Below are 17,335 nucleotides of genomic sequence, written 5' to 3' on the forward strand. Positions count from 1 at the left end.
AGTTTTGTTTATCACGCACAAATCAAACTGAGAAAATCCTCGTGTTTGAGTTCTTTTAGATTTGTATTCAAACACTCTCCTTATCTCTTAATTTCTATTTTAAGGTATATTAGTATTTTTATATCAATTTTTTGTTATAATTATCATAAACTTAAAATTGTGGCTATAATTCTCAATGGGATCTAAATTTTGGTTATTTTTTCAAATTTTCCTTTTAAAAGCTTGCCACACAATCAATTTTGTGCATGTTTGAGACTGTTTATGAAACCGTTAAAAGTGTTTTTGGGCAGTCTAGTACGAGATAGAAAACGTAATAGTGAATTTGAGTTATAGAAATACTTTATGGAAAAGCACATGTCAAATAATTTTTTAGGAAACACCTCCAAATATCTTTTTATGAGTAATATAATTTTGGCTTTTTAGCCAAAATGGTCATTGAGATTTGCCTAACTCTTCTGTAGACATCGAAATTTCGGTAAATAAATGTTGATCGATAAATCAAAGTTTCAACGCTCATGTATTACATAAATTTTACACGTAGCGTGTGACTCGACGAAAAATTGAAATGAGTTGGAAAAGTCATCAAACCGGACACGTGTCAACACCTGGCAGAAACGACTTATTTCATCTGGAATATTATATTCAAAATTAGGCCTTGGAAATTTCTATAAATAGAAGGCTAATTCATTCATTTGAAAGGGACCAAAATCATTAGACAAAACTCTTGAAGCTCTGAAGCTCTGAAACTCCGAAGCTCTCAAGCATCCAGGTTCCCGAAGAATCAAGAAAGCTCTCTTCGTTCTTCATTCTTCGTTCATCATTCATCCTAAGATCAAGCCCAAACGGCCTTTTGGATCAACAATCATCCACCAATTCAAGATCAAGCCTCGATGGCCCTTGAAGAAAGTGTTCTTCGTTCTTCGTTCTTCGTTCTTCCAAGATCAAGCCCCGACGGCCCTTGGATCAACAATCCACCAATTAAAGATCAAGCCCCGACGGCCCTTGAAGAAAGTGTTCTTCGTTCTTCGTTCATCGTTCTTCTAAGATCAAGCCCCAACGGCCCTTTGGATCAACAACATCACCAAATCCACACAACTGTTCATCCTAAGATCAAGCCCCAACGACCCTTTGGATCAACAACATCAACAAATCCACACATCCAACCGTTCTTCAAGATCAAGCCCAAAAGCCCTTGAAGATCCGTTCATCACTGTTCTTCAAGATCAAGCCCAAAAGCCCTTGAAGATCTGTTCATCACCGTTATTCAAGATCAAGTCTCAACGACCCTTGAAGAACTCATCCTCAAGATCAAGCCCTAACGGCTCCTTGAAGATTCGCTCAAATCCACCTTCAAAGATCAAGCCCACGACCCTTGAAGAAACTTCCAACAGTTCATCCAAAATCAAGCCTCAACGGCCCTTGGATCAACGAAACATCCACAAATCAACACCTTATGGAGATCGAATCAGATGATCAAATTTGAGAGAGATTGTAACCCAAAATCATCAAAATACTAATACTATTTTGTGCACGTTGTTCTTGTCTCTTTTGTTTCGAGAATTTTTCGTGTTCACATCTTCACTTTGGTCTCTGAGATTTGAAATCAATAGAAGTAGTCACTGAGATTGTCCAACATCAATCATTTTGGTCATTCGGTGAAAAATTATGTTAAATAAGAATCCAAATAACAAAATTACCCTCAATATAATAAACAATAGTCCAAAATGATTTGACAAAAATTAAGGGTATTTGTCACACCTCGGTCCTGAAAAATATATTTTTGGGAATAATCCCGTTAATAGGCTGAATTTGAGAATCATAAATAATTTACTTCCATTTATCACCTTTCATTACTTAAATAACTCATTCACATACAAAACTATCAATATTAAATAAATATCAAAACGTATAGTTACAATACCAAATTGATGTAATAACATTAATTATTATACTTTATAAAAATTTCTTCATTTCCAATATGATTCATAAACATTATTATTTTATCAACCATACAATTATAATCTCAAGATATTTCCATTTTCGTTCAATTGACCAATGTTCTCAAAAGAAGAATAATTCTCAATTGAAGGAAAATTCTCGATTATTTAAGGCTGCATCTAACACTGTTAGACTGCCTCCGTACCTTTGAACGGGATCAAGCCTTTTGTAGTTCACCTTTCAAAAATTCAACCAAATCCCGAATATATTCCATTAATCCAACATATACCACAATCGTATTAATATCCAAACCTCAGTAGTTAGTTCTCAGAAATATAATTAAAATAACGAAATTTGGCATAAAACACAATGTCGGCTTTCTGGCTGTGCGCCGCTGTGGGTGGCGGTCGGCCACCCCAGCTCGTCGGAAAATTCAACTATTTCTAAAAATTCCCAAAAATTACAGAAATGAAGATCTCAAAGAGTAGAGCAAACTTTATACATGCGGCAACCAATTTGGCCGGGAAAAGCTCTAATTTAACTAAAACCCGATGGAACCCTAGAAATTGGTGGCCTCGAATTCTCAACTACGGTGCTCCACCGCCCTTACCATGGTTTGGGCTTTGTTTTAGGCCTCAAGGGGAGCCCAGCAATGGTGGTAATTGGAAGGAAACCTTTCACAATTGTTTAAAATCGAGCAAGGTTTCTGCGGCACCCGTGAGGGGTTTTCCCCAATTCTAAGACCAATTTAACTCCAATTTGTGATGGAATAGGTAAAAGAGATGATGAGAGATAACTTTTAGGTGGTGGGGGACCTTAATTTCGTCGAAAATTGGTCGGGAGACCATAAATCTCGCCGGTTATGTCTCACGGGTCAAAAGACCCGTTTTTCCCCCCTTTCCTTCTTTCTCCCTCCTTTCTTCCTTTTCTGATTGGGCTGTGCCCATTTCCTCCACTCACCATCCGCCACGTGGCTACACACACCCTACTCCAAAAGATCTGGAGCTCTCCAGAAAATGGTCAAATGACCATTTCGTCTCTGACTTTGTTTGTTTATAACTTTTTCGTTATAACTCTGTTTCACGAACGGTTTAGGCCTACGCGTTTGTAAGATCGAGCTCTAATAAAAATATAAATTGTGACCTCGAAGGGTCTATGAATTTTAAATAATAAATTCCCCAAACTTGAAACTTCGTAACCAGTTTACTTTAAGACTAATCTCAAACAAATTAATATAATTTCTCGAAAAATAACCTAAAATCTTAATAATACTAATACGTAGATTATCATAATTACTAGAAACAAAACTTTACAATTTTCCCAATTTTATTTTCGTACCCGTAAATCGGTTTATTTTCGATTTACTTCACATATTCATATATTTAAATTTTCAGGGTATTACAATATTTTTGTTATTTTATTCTTATTTTATTGAGATTTTTCAAGAAATGGCCAAAATGATTGATGATGGACAAACTCAGGGACTAATTTTATCAAGTTCAAATCTCATGGACCAAAGTGAGAAGTTATGCAAATCTCAAGAATCATTTTGGCCAAAAAACATATAGTTTTTAATAAAATTTCAACTTGTTTTCAATAAAACCGTTTTTAGAAAATGTCAAAACTTAGCTGTAGTATTTTTTATGGGCTCGTTTGAAAGTATTTTCTATAAGTTTTAAAAGCATTTTAAATGCTTTTTAAAAAAAACACTTCAAATGCTTTTCAATAATTCATTTAAATTTTTAATAAAAATTAGTTTCAAAAAAATTTCACAAAACTATTTTAAAATCATTTCTAAACAAGCCGTAGATAAGTACCGGCAGGTCGTGTTTATCGCTAGAACCCAATTTGAGGCCCGACCCGAATATTTGACTTATTAACCCGACTCGGATGTTAATCGGAAACCCTCTCATTTCATTTTTCTTTTGGCCCGACTCAATCTTCTTCTTCCTTTCCGAGCGAACGAACGAAGCCTGCAACTACTGTTGCTCAAGTTGACGTTTTTCAGTTTTTACTCGTGCGGATTAGGGTTTTGCTTGGCTGCCCAGAAAATTTGAAGGGTAAGAAATAAAATCTGTTTACGTTTTTGCTTTGTACTGAACAAGTTGAAAATTTTGATGGGAATGACTTACTGTCGTGATTGTTTCAGGGACACTGTTGTGTGACTGAGGTCGAGAGGAAGCATTCGAGAACAATGAGCATTGTGCCCAAAGAGAATGTTGAAGTAATTGCACAAAGCATTGGAATCAGCAACTTGTCTCCAGATGTTGCTCTTGCTCTCGTCCCCGATATCGAATACCGCCTCCGTGAGATCATGCAGGTAAATTTTCAACTTTTCCGGCGCAATTCTGATATGGGTTTGTTTTGACATTGTTGTTGTCAATCGTTTGAGGTTGTACTAGTAAAATTGGTAAAGTTTGGGAATTGGGTTTACTTGTTTATGTGGTAAAATTTAGATTTGTTTTGATTAGTTGGTCAACAAGATAGTGCAATTATGTTATTTTGTGGGATTTGAGACATTGGAGGGTTGAGTGTGATTTTTCCTTGTAATGGAAGTGCAGGAGGCTATTAAATGCATGCATCACTCGAGGAGAACTAGATTGACAGCCGAAGATGTTGATGGTGCACTCAACTTAAGAAATGTTGAGGTGGGGCTTTAAAATGATTGAATTAGCATGTGTGTGTTTATTATTTGAAATCTCATTTTGCTTATCCTGCTTGCACCAGCCAATCTATGGTTATGTTTCTGGAGGTCCTTTGCGGTTCAAAAGAGCTATTGGGCATAGGGATTTGTTTTACATTGACGACAAGGATGTGGATTTTAAAGATGTATGTGTTACTGAGCAATCTGATTTCACTTTCTGTTTGATTTTGTATGTTTCCTTTTCATTTTCCATATTTATGTTTGACTGTAGGTGATTGAAGCTCCTTTACCAAAAGCACCGCTTGATACTGGAATTGTTTGTCACTGGCTTGCTATAGAAGGTGTACAACCTGCAATTCCAGAGAATGCTCCTCTAGAAGGTTTTTCTCGAAGTTTATAGATTATGCTAATAATTATTACTCATAAATCAAACTTCCAATATAGGAGTTTTGATTGCTTTTGAAGGTTAATTAGTATTCTAGGAATTAGCTGTAGTAAAAGAAAGCATTCTATGAGTTTTGTAGCACTATCTAGACTTTAAAGTTGTGTGAAGCATAAAATGCCTAATATCTTCCTTCTTAAAAAATACTCGGTATATCAACTTCTTTAAAAAATACTCAGTATCTCCAATATACCAGAGATTTTTCATGATCTTGTGAGTGGAAGGTGGTCTGCAGTGTATTTCACATTCTTATTTTTTGTTTGTCTGGAATTCAATCTACATAAATTGTATGGTGAAATGAATCTTCTATTCACTGATAAATCTTTTTTGATATAATTATGAGGAACTAGAGTTAACTCCATTTTCGACTTTTCTACTTTTGTTAGCCCAAGTTTGTCTCACTTATTGAGTTTTTGTTCTTCTTCTGTAGTACTTGCACCTCCTTCTGATGGTAAAATTTATAACCAAAAGGATGATGGACTTCCCGTTGACATTAAATTACCTGTTAAGCACATCTTATCTAGGGAGCTTCAGGTACATATTTCCCTTGTCTGATCTTATACTGGAAGTACTTCAGTTTGCAGCTTGTTTACATGTTCCTTCTTTTTGTTGCCTTTGCAGCTATATTTTGACAAAATCACCGAGCTTGTTGTGAGTAGATCTGATTTGGTTTTGTTCAAAGAAGCATTAGTGAGTTTGGCCACTGATTCGGGACTTCATCCATTAGTTCCTTATTTCACATGCTTTATCGCTGATGAGGTGATGATTCTTGACACTATCACTGACAGCTACAAGAAGAGTATGATATGTAGCCATTGGTTATTTATACCAACCTTTCTTAACATATATCAGGTTTCTCGTGGCTTGAATGATTATGCACTTCTATTCGCTTTAATGCGAGTTGTTCGGAGTCTTCTCCAAAATCCTCACATACACATAGAACCTTATGTAAGTGCTTCTTTCTTCTTTCTTCTTTGTTTCTTTTTTTTCCATAGGAGAGCCTTATGTGAGTAGTTTAAGTTCTAATTGTCTATTAAGGTATTTATAGTCATGTGTACATCTTGATAATGATGTCTAAGTTGAATTCTGTAATTTTGACGATTATGGAGGCTGATTGTAGTATATCACCTATACTTTTTCTGGCCTTTTTCCTGCCCCTTTTCAGTTCCTTTCTAATAAATGAACAAATCTGCAGTCGTTGTTTTTCTATATGCATGTATTGGTAATCATAGTTTATCATCTTTGAACTCATGCTATTTATGTCAAAGGGGTTCTCTTGTCTGGACTCAGTTTTTCATCACGAGACTGAAGCATGTAAGGTGGTGATCAGGGTAAAATGTATTACTTATATGGAAGTTTTATTCTGAGACTTTAATTTTTTCCCGTTCCTTTTGGCTCTTGATCAGCTGCACCAATTGATGCCATCTGTGGTCACTTGCCTTGTTGCGAAAAGGTTAGGCAACAGGTTTGCTGACAATCATTGGGAACTTAGAGACTTCACTGCAAACCTAGTTGCTTCAATCTGCAAAAGGTTAGGCTTGTTATTTTTGTTTAAATGCATTTTACCTTCATGCTTTTCTTTCACCTGGCCTGCTTCCCTTTTCTTGCACTTTCTCTGGCATCTCTTCTTGAGATATCACCTACTTTTCTCTTGTGACTTGACCTCGGTCACGTCCTTTTCACACTTTTGTGATCCTGGTGTATTAAGTAACTTAACATAGGTTGAGTGCATATTCTATTCAGATTCTTGTTAATATTTATGTTTTTTCTCTACATTATGTTAAGTGAAACTGAGCTAGCATATTCAATGCTATCAATCTGCCTAGCATAACTGTTGTTTTAAAAATTTCTCCTGACCATGGAAGCAGAGCTCTGTATTTTCTCTTAAAATTCCATGCATATATTTTGGTGTGAATTTGTCATCTTACCTATGAGATTCAATATTTGAATCTGTTGCAGGTTTGGGCATGTATATAACACTCTCCAGTCGCGTCTTACAAAAACTTTGGTCAATGCATTTTTGGACCCAAAGCGGACATTGACTCAACACTATGGTGCAATTCAAGGTTTAGCTGCTCTAGGGCCCAGTGTGGTAAGGCCTCATGCTCCATGCAACTAAGAACATCAGTTCACCATTATGCACAAAGCCTATGTAAAGGAGTTTTGGAATATGAATTCAACTTGAAGTAATATCTCTCGTGTTTCTTCCCATAAGTTTCTGTTAGCCTATCCTTGTTATCTATTTTCATACATTGAAAGGAGAATCTATACTTGTAAATAAAGCTAGCTGGATCCGGGCCCAGGTTTTCCTGTGTCTGCAACTGGATTATCTTTATTACTCTTTATTCTGAGTCTGAGTCCTAGAAGTTCAATATGGTGGAATGGAAGATATTTGCAACACCTTTTCTCTTTTCCTAATGACTTGTACTTAAATGAAGGCATTGTAGTAAAACAAATCTAGAAAAGAGAGAGACATTACTCCATGCAACATATGAACTCTTATTCTTCCAAAGTTCATTTACCCCGCTTTTCTAGGTTATAGTGATTTCTGGATCTTTTTTTCATTGGAAATCTACTTCCATTATTTACTCATCTTCAGATATTTGTGTTTTCTCGGAATATGCATTTTTTTTAACTCAAAAGAAAGGATTCTCAACTGTTGGGTGATTATTTTTTACTATAGGTTCGCCTTCTTGTACTGCCAAATCTGGAGTCATATCTGCGACTACTTGAACCAGAGCTGCTTCTTGACAAGCAAAAGAATGAGATGAAGAGGCATGAAGCGTGGCGTGTGTATGGAGCCTTGTTGGTGAGTCTCCTTTCATGCCTGTATGTATATACTGTTTGAAAAATCTAAGGCTTCCTAATGAGAGCATGCACTTTTCCAGAATGCAGCAGGTCAATGCATATATGATAGGCTCAAGATGTTCCCACTTATGTCGTCTCCAACGCCGCAATCTTTTTGGAGGGCCCATGGAAAACTTCGTATTACTCTGCCAAGTAAGACATTCAATGGCTTATGTTTTCTTAAATGATGGCACTTCAACCACTTTGAATGAGTAATTATACAAGCATAGAATCAGCATATATATGGGTTTTTGGTTTTTATTTTTCCTTATACCTTTCTTCTACATCTTTCCCACCATCCTTCCACTCTCCACATCCCTCAAATTTCTCCCTTGTGTTTTGCCTCCATCTCTCACACAAAGTGAAAACCAAAAACCAAAAACAATATCAAAGGGCCCATAAATTGCTAGACTGATTCGTAAGTTTCTTGCAATAGAATAGATGATACTGCTCAAACGGGTATACAAGAAGCATAAGCACTGTCACATATAGCAGTTGAGCACCTTTAAGCTACAAGCCTATTGTATGTTTTCCGATTGTAACACATCAACCATGCAATGGTGCAAGAAAGAGTTTCCGCTTTCCTATCCCCCTGCAATCCCTTTCGGGTATGGGATTCTGCTCTTATATGTACTAGGCTTTGGCCATAATGAAGGAAGCACCCCTTGGAATAGGGTTGCTTGTCCAGGAAGAAGTACCCTTCACTTTTCAAGATTTATTATTTAGATAAAGTCTTAAACACTGATTCTTATGTACATAACCAAGATAAACGCAAGCGAAGTGTGGAACACATGGAAGAGCAACCGCCCCTGCAGAAAATTGCAACTGATGGGCCAACAGATATAGCGATAACTAATTCTTCACCATCTCACATGGAAGTAGACACAGCAGCTCCAGCTCCATCAGGGGATACTGATGCAGGCCCCTCGTCGTCTTCTCAGAAAATGCCGGATGAGAGCATTTCACACGGCACAAGTTCAAGGGGCAAGCCTGCTGGTCAGTCTCTAAAGAAATCAGCTATCCTCACTCAGGTTTGGAAGGATGACTTGAATTCTGGGCATCTCCTAGTGTCGTTGTTTGAGTTGTTCGGTGAAGACATTCTCTCTTTTGTTCCAGCCCCCGAGATGTGTTTGTTTTTGTAACTATCTGTAGCACTCTTGAAACTCAAGATTGGTGTACAAAAGTAAAAATAGAAAGAAAGATTTCAGTGAGAAATTTTTGTATAAATACAGTAGAAACTTAGATAAAATCATATCGATTTACATTTATTTTAGCTATCCTTGGTCTGTTCATCCTCATTTATTTGTGATGGAACTTGAACATAAAAATCGACAACGCAGAAGGCTCTTTGTAATTAAGTACATAAGTACAATCTCTTAAAAGTGCTTAATTAAGCAGCTGCTTAGTTTTGGCACTGGAGTGCTCCTTTTCCACTGCTTTCCTCAGCAAGCTATCTTCTTCCAACACCATTTGAACTGGCAAGAACCCCATACCATTGGCCATAGCCAGCATCATCCTCTTGGTTTCAGCCTTGAACTCCTCCAAATCAACCGTCCCGTTGGAGTCATGATCGAACTGCAAGAACAGCGAGTCGTAGACATGAGCAATCTCTTCCGGGTTTGGCTTCACATCAATGCCATAGTGGGTCTCGAAGACCCGTAGAGACTGAAGCTCCTTCAGCATCTCTGTATAAGAAAGCAGACCATCGTGATTGGTGTCGAGACAAGCAAAACGGTCCCGTACTGAGCGGGTGAATGCTTCTTCATCTTCCACAAAGTTGACAATGGTGGCACCATCCAGCACTTCTACACTCATCTTCTCTTATGCTAGCCTGGGAATTGATCACAAGGAAATTAGGATTGATTTGTATTTTGGTTGCAAATTAAAGAAGTGATGGAATGCTAAGTATTTATAAACACATGCATGGGGCACTAAGTTTTTTGTTTTCTTTTTGGCCCCTTGTTTCTGTAATCCATAAGTTTTATGGACTTTGTTTCTGTGAAGTTGATGGATAAACGTTTTACCTACTTTACAAGCGGCTAGCCAATTAAACGGAAAAAATAGACAACCAACTTGCAAGTGCTGGCTTAAAGTAATAGTACGACGGTTGAATTTTATGAGAGAGGATCCTCACTGGATCTTTGGGAATTCTTCAATCACATTCGTTCATCGTACATCGTGTGGTCAATAATGTACGATGAACAAATGTAATTGGAGAATCTTCGGAATCCTCACAAAGAATCATCTCTCAAATTTTATGAGTAGTTACGACTGCCCAATCTTTCGTTTTTTACCAACTACTGTTTGCTTCTAGTTTTTTCACCTTATGTACTGGTTTGCTAAATTTGTTTAATAGTTCGGATTAGTTATGAGCGATTATAATTGAATTGAGAGAAAAAAAACATTTTTTTTCTTACTCTCACCAATTCAATTGATTAAATGACGAACTACTCGGGGACTATAAATACAAATCCTACTTTAAGTCAAATAACTTGAATTCGTACATATTCTGACCTTGGAATTCATATAAATAGGATGAGGATTCTTTCGGAATTCTCTTCGTGGGGATCTAGGGATCCTCACATCATGCTCGTTTATTGTATATTTTACGATCAGTTTTTGTTAGGTGCTATTTGTGTTTAATTCTAAACAAAAAATTTTAAAATAATTTATGACTGCATAATGTACGATAAACGGCTAGATGTGAAGATACCTAAGCTCTTCACAATTTGGATTCGAATGAGATCCAAATCCATATAAATATTTATTTATATTATATATATATAATTCTAGATAGTTATATTACATTAATTAATATTAAAATGAAACAACTAGATGTCTTCAAGTTTTGAAAAAAAATATTGTTATTTGAACCTTCCTATCCAATTGGCCCTAGACAATTCTGGAAGGTCGAATTCAGAATAATTTGACCACGCACACAGATTAAGCTGGTGATGAACTGACGCGTGGGCAAACCGAGCAGAAAATCAACTTCGGTGAGAAAACCCACAGATTTTGCATATTACTGTGTGTGTTATTATTTCTCTTACTTTTAGTCTCAAGACAAAATATGTACAAGGGGCAATATTGTAATTACATCATCTAGAGATATTACTTAGTGGTTAAGAAATCGGTTAGTTTGTTGTATTTGCTTCCTTTAGTGGTTACAAGATACTTGTGTGTGTGTGTATATATATATCAAAAGTACGTATAACATTATTCTCTTGAGAAATGAAATCATTTTTGCCAAATATAGTATCACATGCCTTTTTGTTTAACGACTTCTCTCTCTTCGATCCAAACACTGCCGCTTCTCTCTGATTTCTTGATCGATTCTTCAATCGTGTTCGAGCTCTTCGAGCTTTCATCATCAATTTGGCAATGGTATCCCCTTTGTTGGAATCGGCTTCTCCAGTTCATCCTCTTCCAATTGCACCTCCAAACCCTAATTCTTTAAGCTCTGCATCAATCACGATCCAAAACATCGGATCTATGGTGCCAATCAAGCTCACCACCACAAATTACTTGACATGGAGTGCTCTCTTTGCTCTAATCTTTCATCACTACAACCTTACCGGTCTCATTGATGGATCTATGGCGGCGCCGCCTCAATTTCTTTTTGATTCTTTAGGAAATCACACTTTCAATCTTACCTATGTTTCTTGGTATGAGAATGATCAAAATATTCTCATTTGGATCAACTCCACGCTCTTTAAATCCCTAATTCCCTATACCTTTGGTGTGAATTCAGCTCGTGAACTTTGGGCGAAATTGGAATCAAGACTTGCCACGGCCTCTCAATTTCACATCCATGAGCTTCGATCTTGCCTTCGTAATCTTACCAAAGGTGATTCCACTGCTGCTCAATATCTTCAACAAACTGAGGTAATTGTTGATGCCCTTGCCATTGCTCGCTCTCCGATTGAATATTCTGATCTGATCTCTGTCACTCTACATGGTCTTCCCCTTGAGTATGATTCGTTTGTTGATGCTATTCAATTTTGACTCAGATCTACAACCATTGATGAACTACATGATTTGCTTCTTAGCAAAGAGATACAATTGGCTAATTGCAAGAAAAACACCTCTGAATCATCATCTTTTTAGGCTCTTAATACTTATGCTGGCATTCTTCCACTTCTTGCACCAAACCTTAACTTTCAGGCGTTTATTGCTCAATATCCTTCTACCTTTAACAATCAAGGTCGTGAAACGGATTGCACTTACAATCATGGCAATCTTAATCGCAACAATTATAGATCCTATAATAATCTGAGATTAACCAATTATAATCGCCAGAACACCACTAATCAGCATTATAATCGTGGAGGTTGAAACAATTTTCCTTTTTACAACAAGAAGAATTTTTGCCAGAACTATCATTAGTTTGATCATGAGGCATATGATTGCCTTTATCACATGAATCCGACCTATGGTGGAAAAGCCTCTCATTCAACAATGGTTGCTAACACCTCATCCTCAAATCTTACTTGGATTGTCGACTTCGGAGCCACATCACACATGACAAACTCCTATGCAACTGTGCAAAATCCTGAAGCTTACATTGGTCCAGAACAAGTATACATTGGTGATGACAAAGTTTGCCCATCACTCACTCTGGCTCTACTATTTTGAATACTTCTACTAGTGCGTTTAAACTCAATATAGTGTTATATGTGCCTGATTTGCAACATAATCTTCTCTCAGCAAATCAATTTTTGATTGATAATCAATGTTCTCTGCATTTTTATCCTTCTCACTTCACTGTGAATGATCTTTATTTGGGGATGATGCGTTTTAAAGGACCTGTCCAACAAGGTTTCTATCATTTCCATTTATACTCTTGTATAAATGGTCATCATAAGGCACTCACTGCATCTATAAAGGATTCAAGGGATGTCGGGCACCAATGATTTGGCCACCCCTTTGTCAAGATTCTAAATAAGCTTGCCTTGCAGTCTTGTATTTTAGTTTTAGCTTATACAAATAAGTCATTTTGCTTAGATTGTGCATTAGGAAAATGTTCTAGGCTTCTTTTTGTCTCTACAATTTGTACAACTAGCAAGCCTCTAGAATTTATTCACATGGACGTTAGGGGACCATCACCTATAGCTTCTTCTCAAGGTTTTAGGTATTATGTCATTTTTGTGGATGACTATACTCGATATTGTTGGTTATTTCCTTTGAAATACAAGTTTGATGTACTGTCAACTTTTAGGTAATACAAGTCTTTGGTTGAAAACTCTTTGTGTACAAAGATTATTGCTTTAAGGTTCTAGTGGAGAGTACTTGGGTAGTAATTTCTCAACTTTCTTGGCTACACATGGTATTCAACATCAACTCACTTGCCCCCACACCTTTGAACAAAATGGGTGTGCATAACGCAAGCATCACCATTTAGTTGAAATTGCTCGCACTCTTTTGGTAGCTTCTAAAGTATCTCACATCTACTGGGTTGAGGCATTTCACACAACAATTTATCTTATTAACAGATTGCCCACTACATCAAGACCATTTCCTTGGGAATTTCTGTATCAAAACTACAATTTTTTGAAAGTTTTTGGTTGCGCTTGTTTCCTATGGTTAAAGCCTTACACTTCCCCAAAGTTGGATCCCAAGAGTAAGGCTTGTGTATTTCTCGGCTACAATTTGAATCATAAGGATTACAAGTGTCTTGATCATACAACCAACATAGTGTACATTTCAAGGCACGTTCTATTTAATGAATCCAGCTTCCTATTTCACCATATATCAACCTCCTCACCCCCACCTCCAACCTTACATACTAGTGCCAAATCAACCATTCTATCCACCCTTACCTTTACATTTCCTATTTCTCCTACACCTGTTCATACCACTTCAACCTCACCTAATCTGTCCTCCTCACTTCAACTTACCATTTCACATATCAATTCTCCTAATACAACCTCAAGCTTTCTAGCGGCAGTTCTATAATCTATTACCACCAACCCCATTCCACCAATTACCACTTATCCAATGCAAACAAGTTCTAAGTCTGGCATCTTCAAACTTAAAGCCCTGACTGCCACTAAACACCCATTGCCCTATCATCTCTCAGTGAACTATATACCCAAAACTTACCTTCAAGCCTCAACGTTCCTTCATTGGAGCCAAGTGATACAAGCAGAAGTCAATGCCCTTATCAACAATGGCACATGGTCTATTGTCCCTAAGTCTTCAACACAAAATATTGTAGGCTGCAAGTGGGTTTTCCGAATCAAGAGAAAGCCTGATGGCATTATAGATGGGTACAAAACCTGGCTAGTTGCCAAGGGTTTCAATCAACATGAAGATTTAGATTACACTGAAACCTTCAGTTCTATAGCCAAACCAGTTACTATTAGACTTCTACTTACTCTTGCAACTTAATATGATTGGTTTTTAAACCAACTTGATGTTAGCATTGCCTTCTTACATGGGACACTCACTGAATCAGTTTTCATGCAATAACTTCTTGGTTTTGAAGATTCTACTAAGCCATCTCATGTCTGTCACTTGCATAAATCCTTGTATGGTTTAAAACAAGGTCCAAGAGCTTAGTATGAAAAGCTTTATGGTGCTCTTCACTCTCTTGGCTTTGTAGGTTCTAATAGTGACCATTCTCTATTTATCAAAAAGGCTCCAAATGTGGTTTTCATCCTAGTCTATGTTGATGATATTTTGGTCACTGGTCAAAATTTTGCAGCATGTCGAAAAGTAATTCAGCATATTAGCTGTATGTTCCCAATTAAGGATCTTGAACCTCTTCATTACTCTCTTGGACTTGAAGTTAAAAGATCCTCATCAGGTATATCCATATCTTAGACCCAATACATATTGAATTTGTTATCCAAAGCCAACATAACTGGTGCCAAAAACCATGCAGTACACCACTCATCACCTCTAAACTTGATCATGAATCTCCCTTATTTGAAAATGTTTATGAGTATCATTCTTAGTTAGTGCTCTCTAATATCTTACATGGACAAGACCAGATCTCAGTTTTGTAGTCAATCTTGTCTGCCAATATATGCACAATCCCATAATTTCACATTGTCAGGCAGTCAAGAGAATCCTCAGGTATCTTAAGGGTTCTATCAATCTTAGTTTATGGTTCTCGAAGTGTTCCACCACTCCCACCATCACAGCTTTCTTAGATGTCGATTAGGCTGGCTGTGCTCTAGATAGAAGATCAACTGGAGGTTATTGTGTTTTTTTGGGAAATTCACTGATTAGTTGGAGTGCTAAGAAGCAACCAACTATTGCATGATCTTCCATAGAGGCAGAGTATAGATCTCTTGCCAACACTGTGTTTGAGATTACCTAAATATGTCAACTGTTGGTTGAGAATGACTAGTGCTTGCCAAGTTCTCCCCAACTCTAGTGTGACAACATTTCTGCCATATCTCTTGCCAAGAACCCTATTTTTCATGGTTAGACAAAGCATGTAGAAATATACTATCATTACATTCGGGAAAAAGTCTTGGCTAAACAAATTTCTATGCATTTTGTTTGTAATCAAGATCAGGTGGCTGATATTTGCACTAAGTCTTTGTCTAAGTCCAAATTTATATTTCTTCATGACAAACTTCAACTTTGAATTCCTAAGTTTCGTTTGAGGGGGGATATAAGGGGCAATATTGAAACTACACCATCTAGAGATATTACTTAATGGTTAATAAATTTGCTAGTTTGTTGTATTTGCTTCCCTTAGTGGTTACAAGATACTTTGTATATATATATACCAAAGGTGTAACATTATTCTCTTGAGAAATGAAATCATTTTTACCAAATAATATGAAATCATAATACTCGGAAAGAAGAAGAAAGAAAAAGAACGATAAAAACTATAAAGACGTCGCTTTCATTTTTGTACGAGTCTTGTGATTCAGTTCAGTTGATTTTAAGCATTCTTTTATTACTCAAAATTCTGATTTTATTTTTGAATATGGTATGTTTTTGAAACAAAGATATTACCTAGAAAGCATTAAAAAAAAGGATGGAAAAGGCTGAAAAAGGAGAGAAAACAGTATACCAAAAATGGCTTACAACGAAGTAGAGCAAAAAAAGAGTAGAAAATATTTGAAGACGATTTTTGTCAATTATAAGTTGGTTGAAGTTGTATGAGATGAGCAATTGGTATAAATTGCAATTGGCAGGCTCCCCATATCTCCCTATCCTTTCAAGATAGACACTCATGCATGAACACGACTATTTGTACAGGGTAGTCCCCATCATCCTTCTCTCACTGACTCACTCTATATGCTCAAGGCATGTGTAAAATTTGACATGGAGAGCCCTCCCTCCCTCCTTCTCCCACCCAAGTAAATGAGATATGATCATAACATCAAAGTTACAATGTCATTCAATTTACGTCACTCATGACGCTAATATCATCTATATTTTCTATCCTAATTCCATATCATCTATCTTGGTTCTAATCTACAAATTACTTTGAAAGTATTCCATGTTGAAAATGGAAGTCTTGTTTAGTGTTTAACAAAAGCAGTGCATATATGTCCACTCATCGTTGATTGATTTTGCAATGAACGCGCACATTCTCAATTTTTCTAATACCAAATTAAATAGCCTTAACACTTTAACACATAGCTTGTCCTCATCAATATTATTATTCAGAAAAAGAAAATTAATGAAGCAAAAGCAATGAGAAGTACAGTCCAGTTATTAAGAAAATATATACGTGTTTTAAATTTAATAAATTTGGGGAGGCAACTCCTCAACCTCCAACTACACAGATGGTACATATACACAATTCCCAAGTACAGATTTATCGTACACTGCCCTCTATTTCTCTCTATAAATAGAGGCAAGAATGCTCCTCAATTCCCAAGTATTATACTTTCTTTTCAATTGATCAAAATGGTTTGGCTTTTTAGTCAAAATGGTTCATGAGATTTACATAACACATTTTTTTGGTCCCTGAGATTGAAAATCAATAGAAATGGTCCCTGAGATTGTCCACCATCCATTATTTTGGTCATTCTGTTAAAAACTCCGTTAAGTGTTCCGGAACTCTTAGCTGGAAGTTTGGGCAATTTTCAAAGATTTGTAATTCAATCGTTTCTTAACCAAATTTGACCCATAATATATCAAAATGAAGATAGTAAAGTGTAGAACAAGATTATACCTATTTGGAAGCCTAATGGTTGATAGCTTGAAATGTGACTGGTCCGCGGGAAAACTGGAAAACTCGTCGGAAACTGGGTAAACTTTAAATGTTTATAACTTCTTCAATACTCAACGAAATCAAGTGATTCAAAAACAAAAATCATACTTCTCAACGAGATGAAGAGAATGTTACATTTCTTGATTGGTAATTCATCGTGGTTTGGCCGGAAAACGGCTCAAAAGTGGCTAACTCAAGACCAAAACAGCTACTTTTGAGCAGTTTTCTGGCCAAACCACGGTAAGTTAGCCATAAAAAAAGGTATCATTCTCTTTGT

General features: G+C 36.6%; 2 protein-coding genes across 3 annotated transcripts; one reads left to right on the forward strand and one right to left on the reverse strand.

Annotated features, from left to right (window-relative positions):
* Nucleotides 1-3,829: 3,829 nt before the first annotated feature.
* Nucleotides 3,830-9,148, forward strand: LOC126609914 (transcription initiation factor TFIID subunit 6-like). 2 transcript variants are annotated; one of them, XM_050277850.1, is made up of 13 exons: nucleotides 3,830-3,998; nucleotides 4,088-4,258; nucleotides 4,500-4,586; nucleotides 4,666-4,767; nucleotides 4,854-4,962; nucleotides 5,455-5,558; nucleotides 5,646-5,783; nucleotides 5,877-5,972; nucleotides 6,431-6,555; nucleotides 6,984-7,116; nucleotides 7,708-7,833; nucleotides 7,913-8,024; nucleotides 8,637-9,148. In XM_050277850.1, the coding sequence occupies exons 2-13, from the start codon at nucleotides 4,133-4,135 to the stop codon at nucleotides 9,011-9,013; spliced, it is 1,635 nt and encodes a 544-aa protein (XP_050133807.1). In that variant the 5' UTR covers nucleotides 3,830-3,998; nucleotides 4,088-4,132; the 3' UTR covers nucleotides 9,014-9,148. The 2 variants fall into 2 exon arrangements, with proteins under 2 accessions (XP_050133807.1, XP_050133808.1); XM_050277851.1 differs by lacking the exon at nucleotides 3,830-3,998 and having other exon boundaries at nucleotides 4,125-4,258; nucleotides 4,495-4,586.
* LOC126609919 (uncharacterized) lies at nucleotides 8,572-9,744 on the reverse strand. The gene has a single exon (XM_050277859.1). The coding sequence runs from the start codon at nucleotides 9,684-9,686 to the stop codon at nucleotides 9,258-9,260; it is 429 nt and encodes a 142-aa protein (XP_050133816.1). The 5' UTR covers nucleotides 9,687-9,744; the 3' UTR covers nucleotides 8,572-9,257.
* Nucleotides 9,745-17,335: the final 7,591 nt, after the last annotated feature.

The sequence above is a fragment of the Malus sylvestris genome, chromosome 17 (genome assembly GCF_916048215.2).
Source record: "Malus sylvestris chromosome 17, drMalSylv7.2, whole genome shotgun sequence".
In the NCBI taxonomy this organism is placed as follows: domain Eukaryota; kingdom Viridiplantae; phylum Streptophyta; class Magnoliopsida; order Rosales; family Rosaceae; genus Malus; species Malus sylvestris.

Excerpts from the sequence above, each read along its gene's own strand:
- LOC126609914 (XM_050277850.1), top strand. The coding sequence starts at position 4,133 with ATGAGCATTGTGCCCAAAGAGAATGTTGAAGTAATTGCACAAAGCATT. Across the intron at positions 4,963-5,454 it reads AGAGAATGCTCCTCTAGAAG|TACTTGCACCTCCTTCTGAT; the intron begins GTTTTTCTCGAA and ends CTTCTTCTGTAG. Across the intron at positions 5,973-6,430 it reads ACATACACATAGAACCTTAT|CTGCACCAATTGATGCCATC; the intron begins GTAAGTGCTTCT and ends GCTCTTGATCAG.
- LOC126609919 (XM_050277859.1), bottom strand. The coding sequence starts at position 9,686 with ATGAGTGTAGAAGTGCTGGATGGTGCCACCATTGTCAACTTTGTGGAA.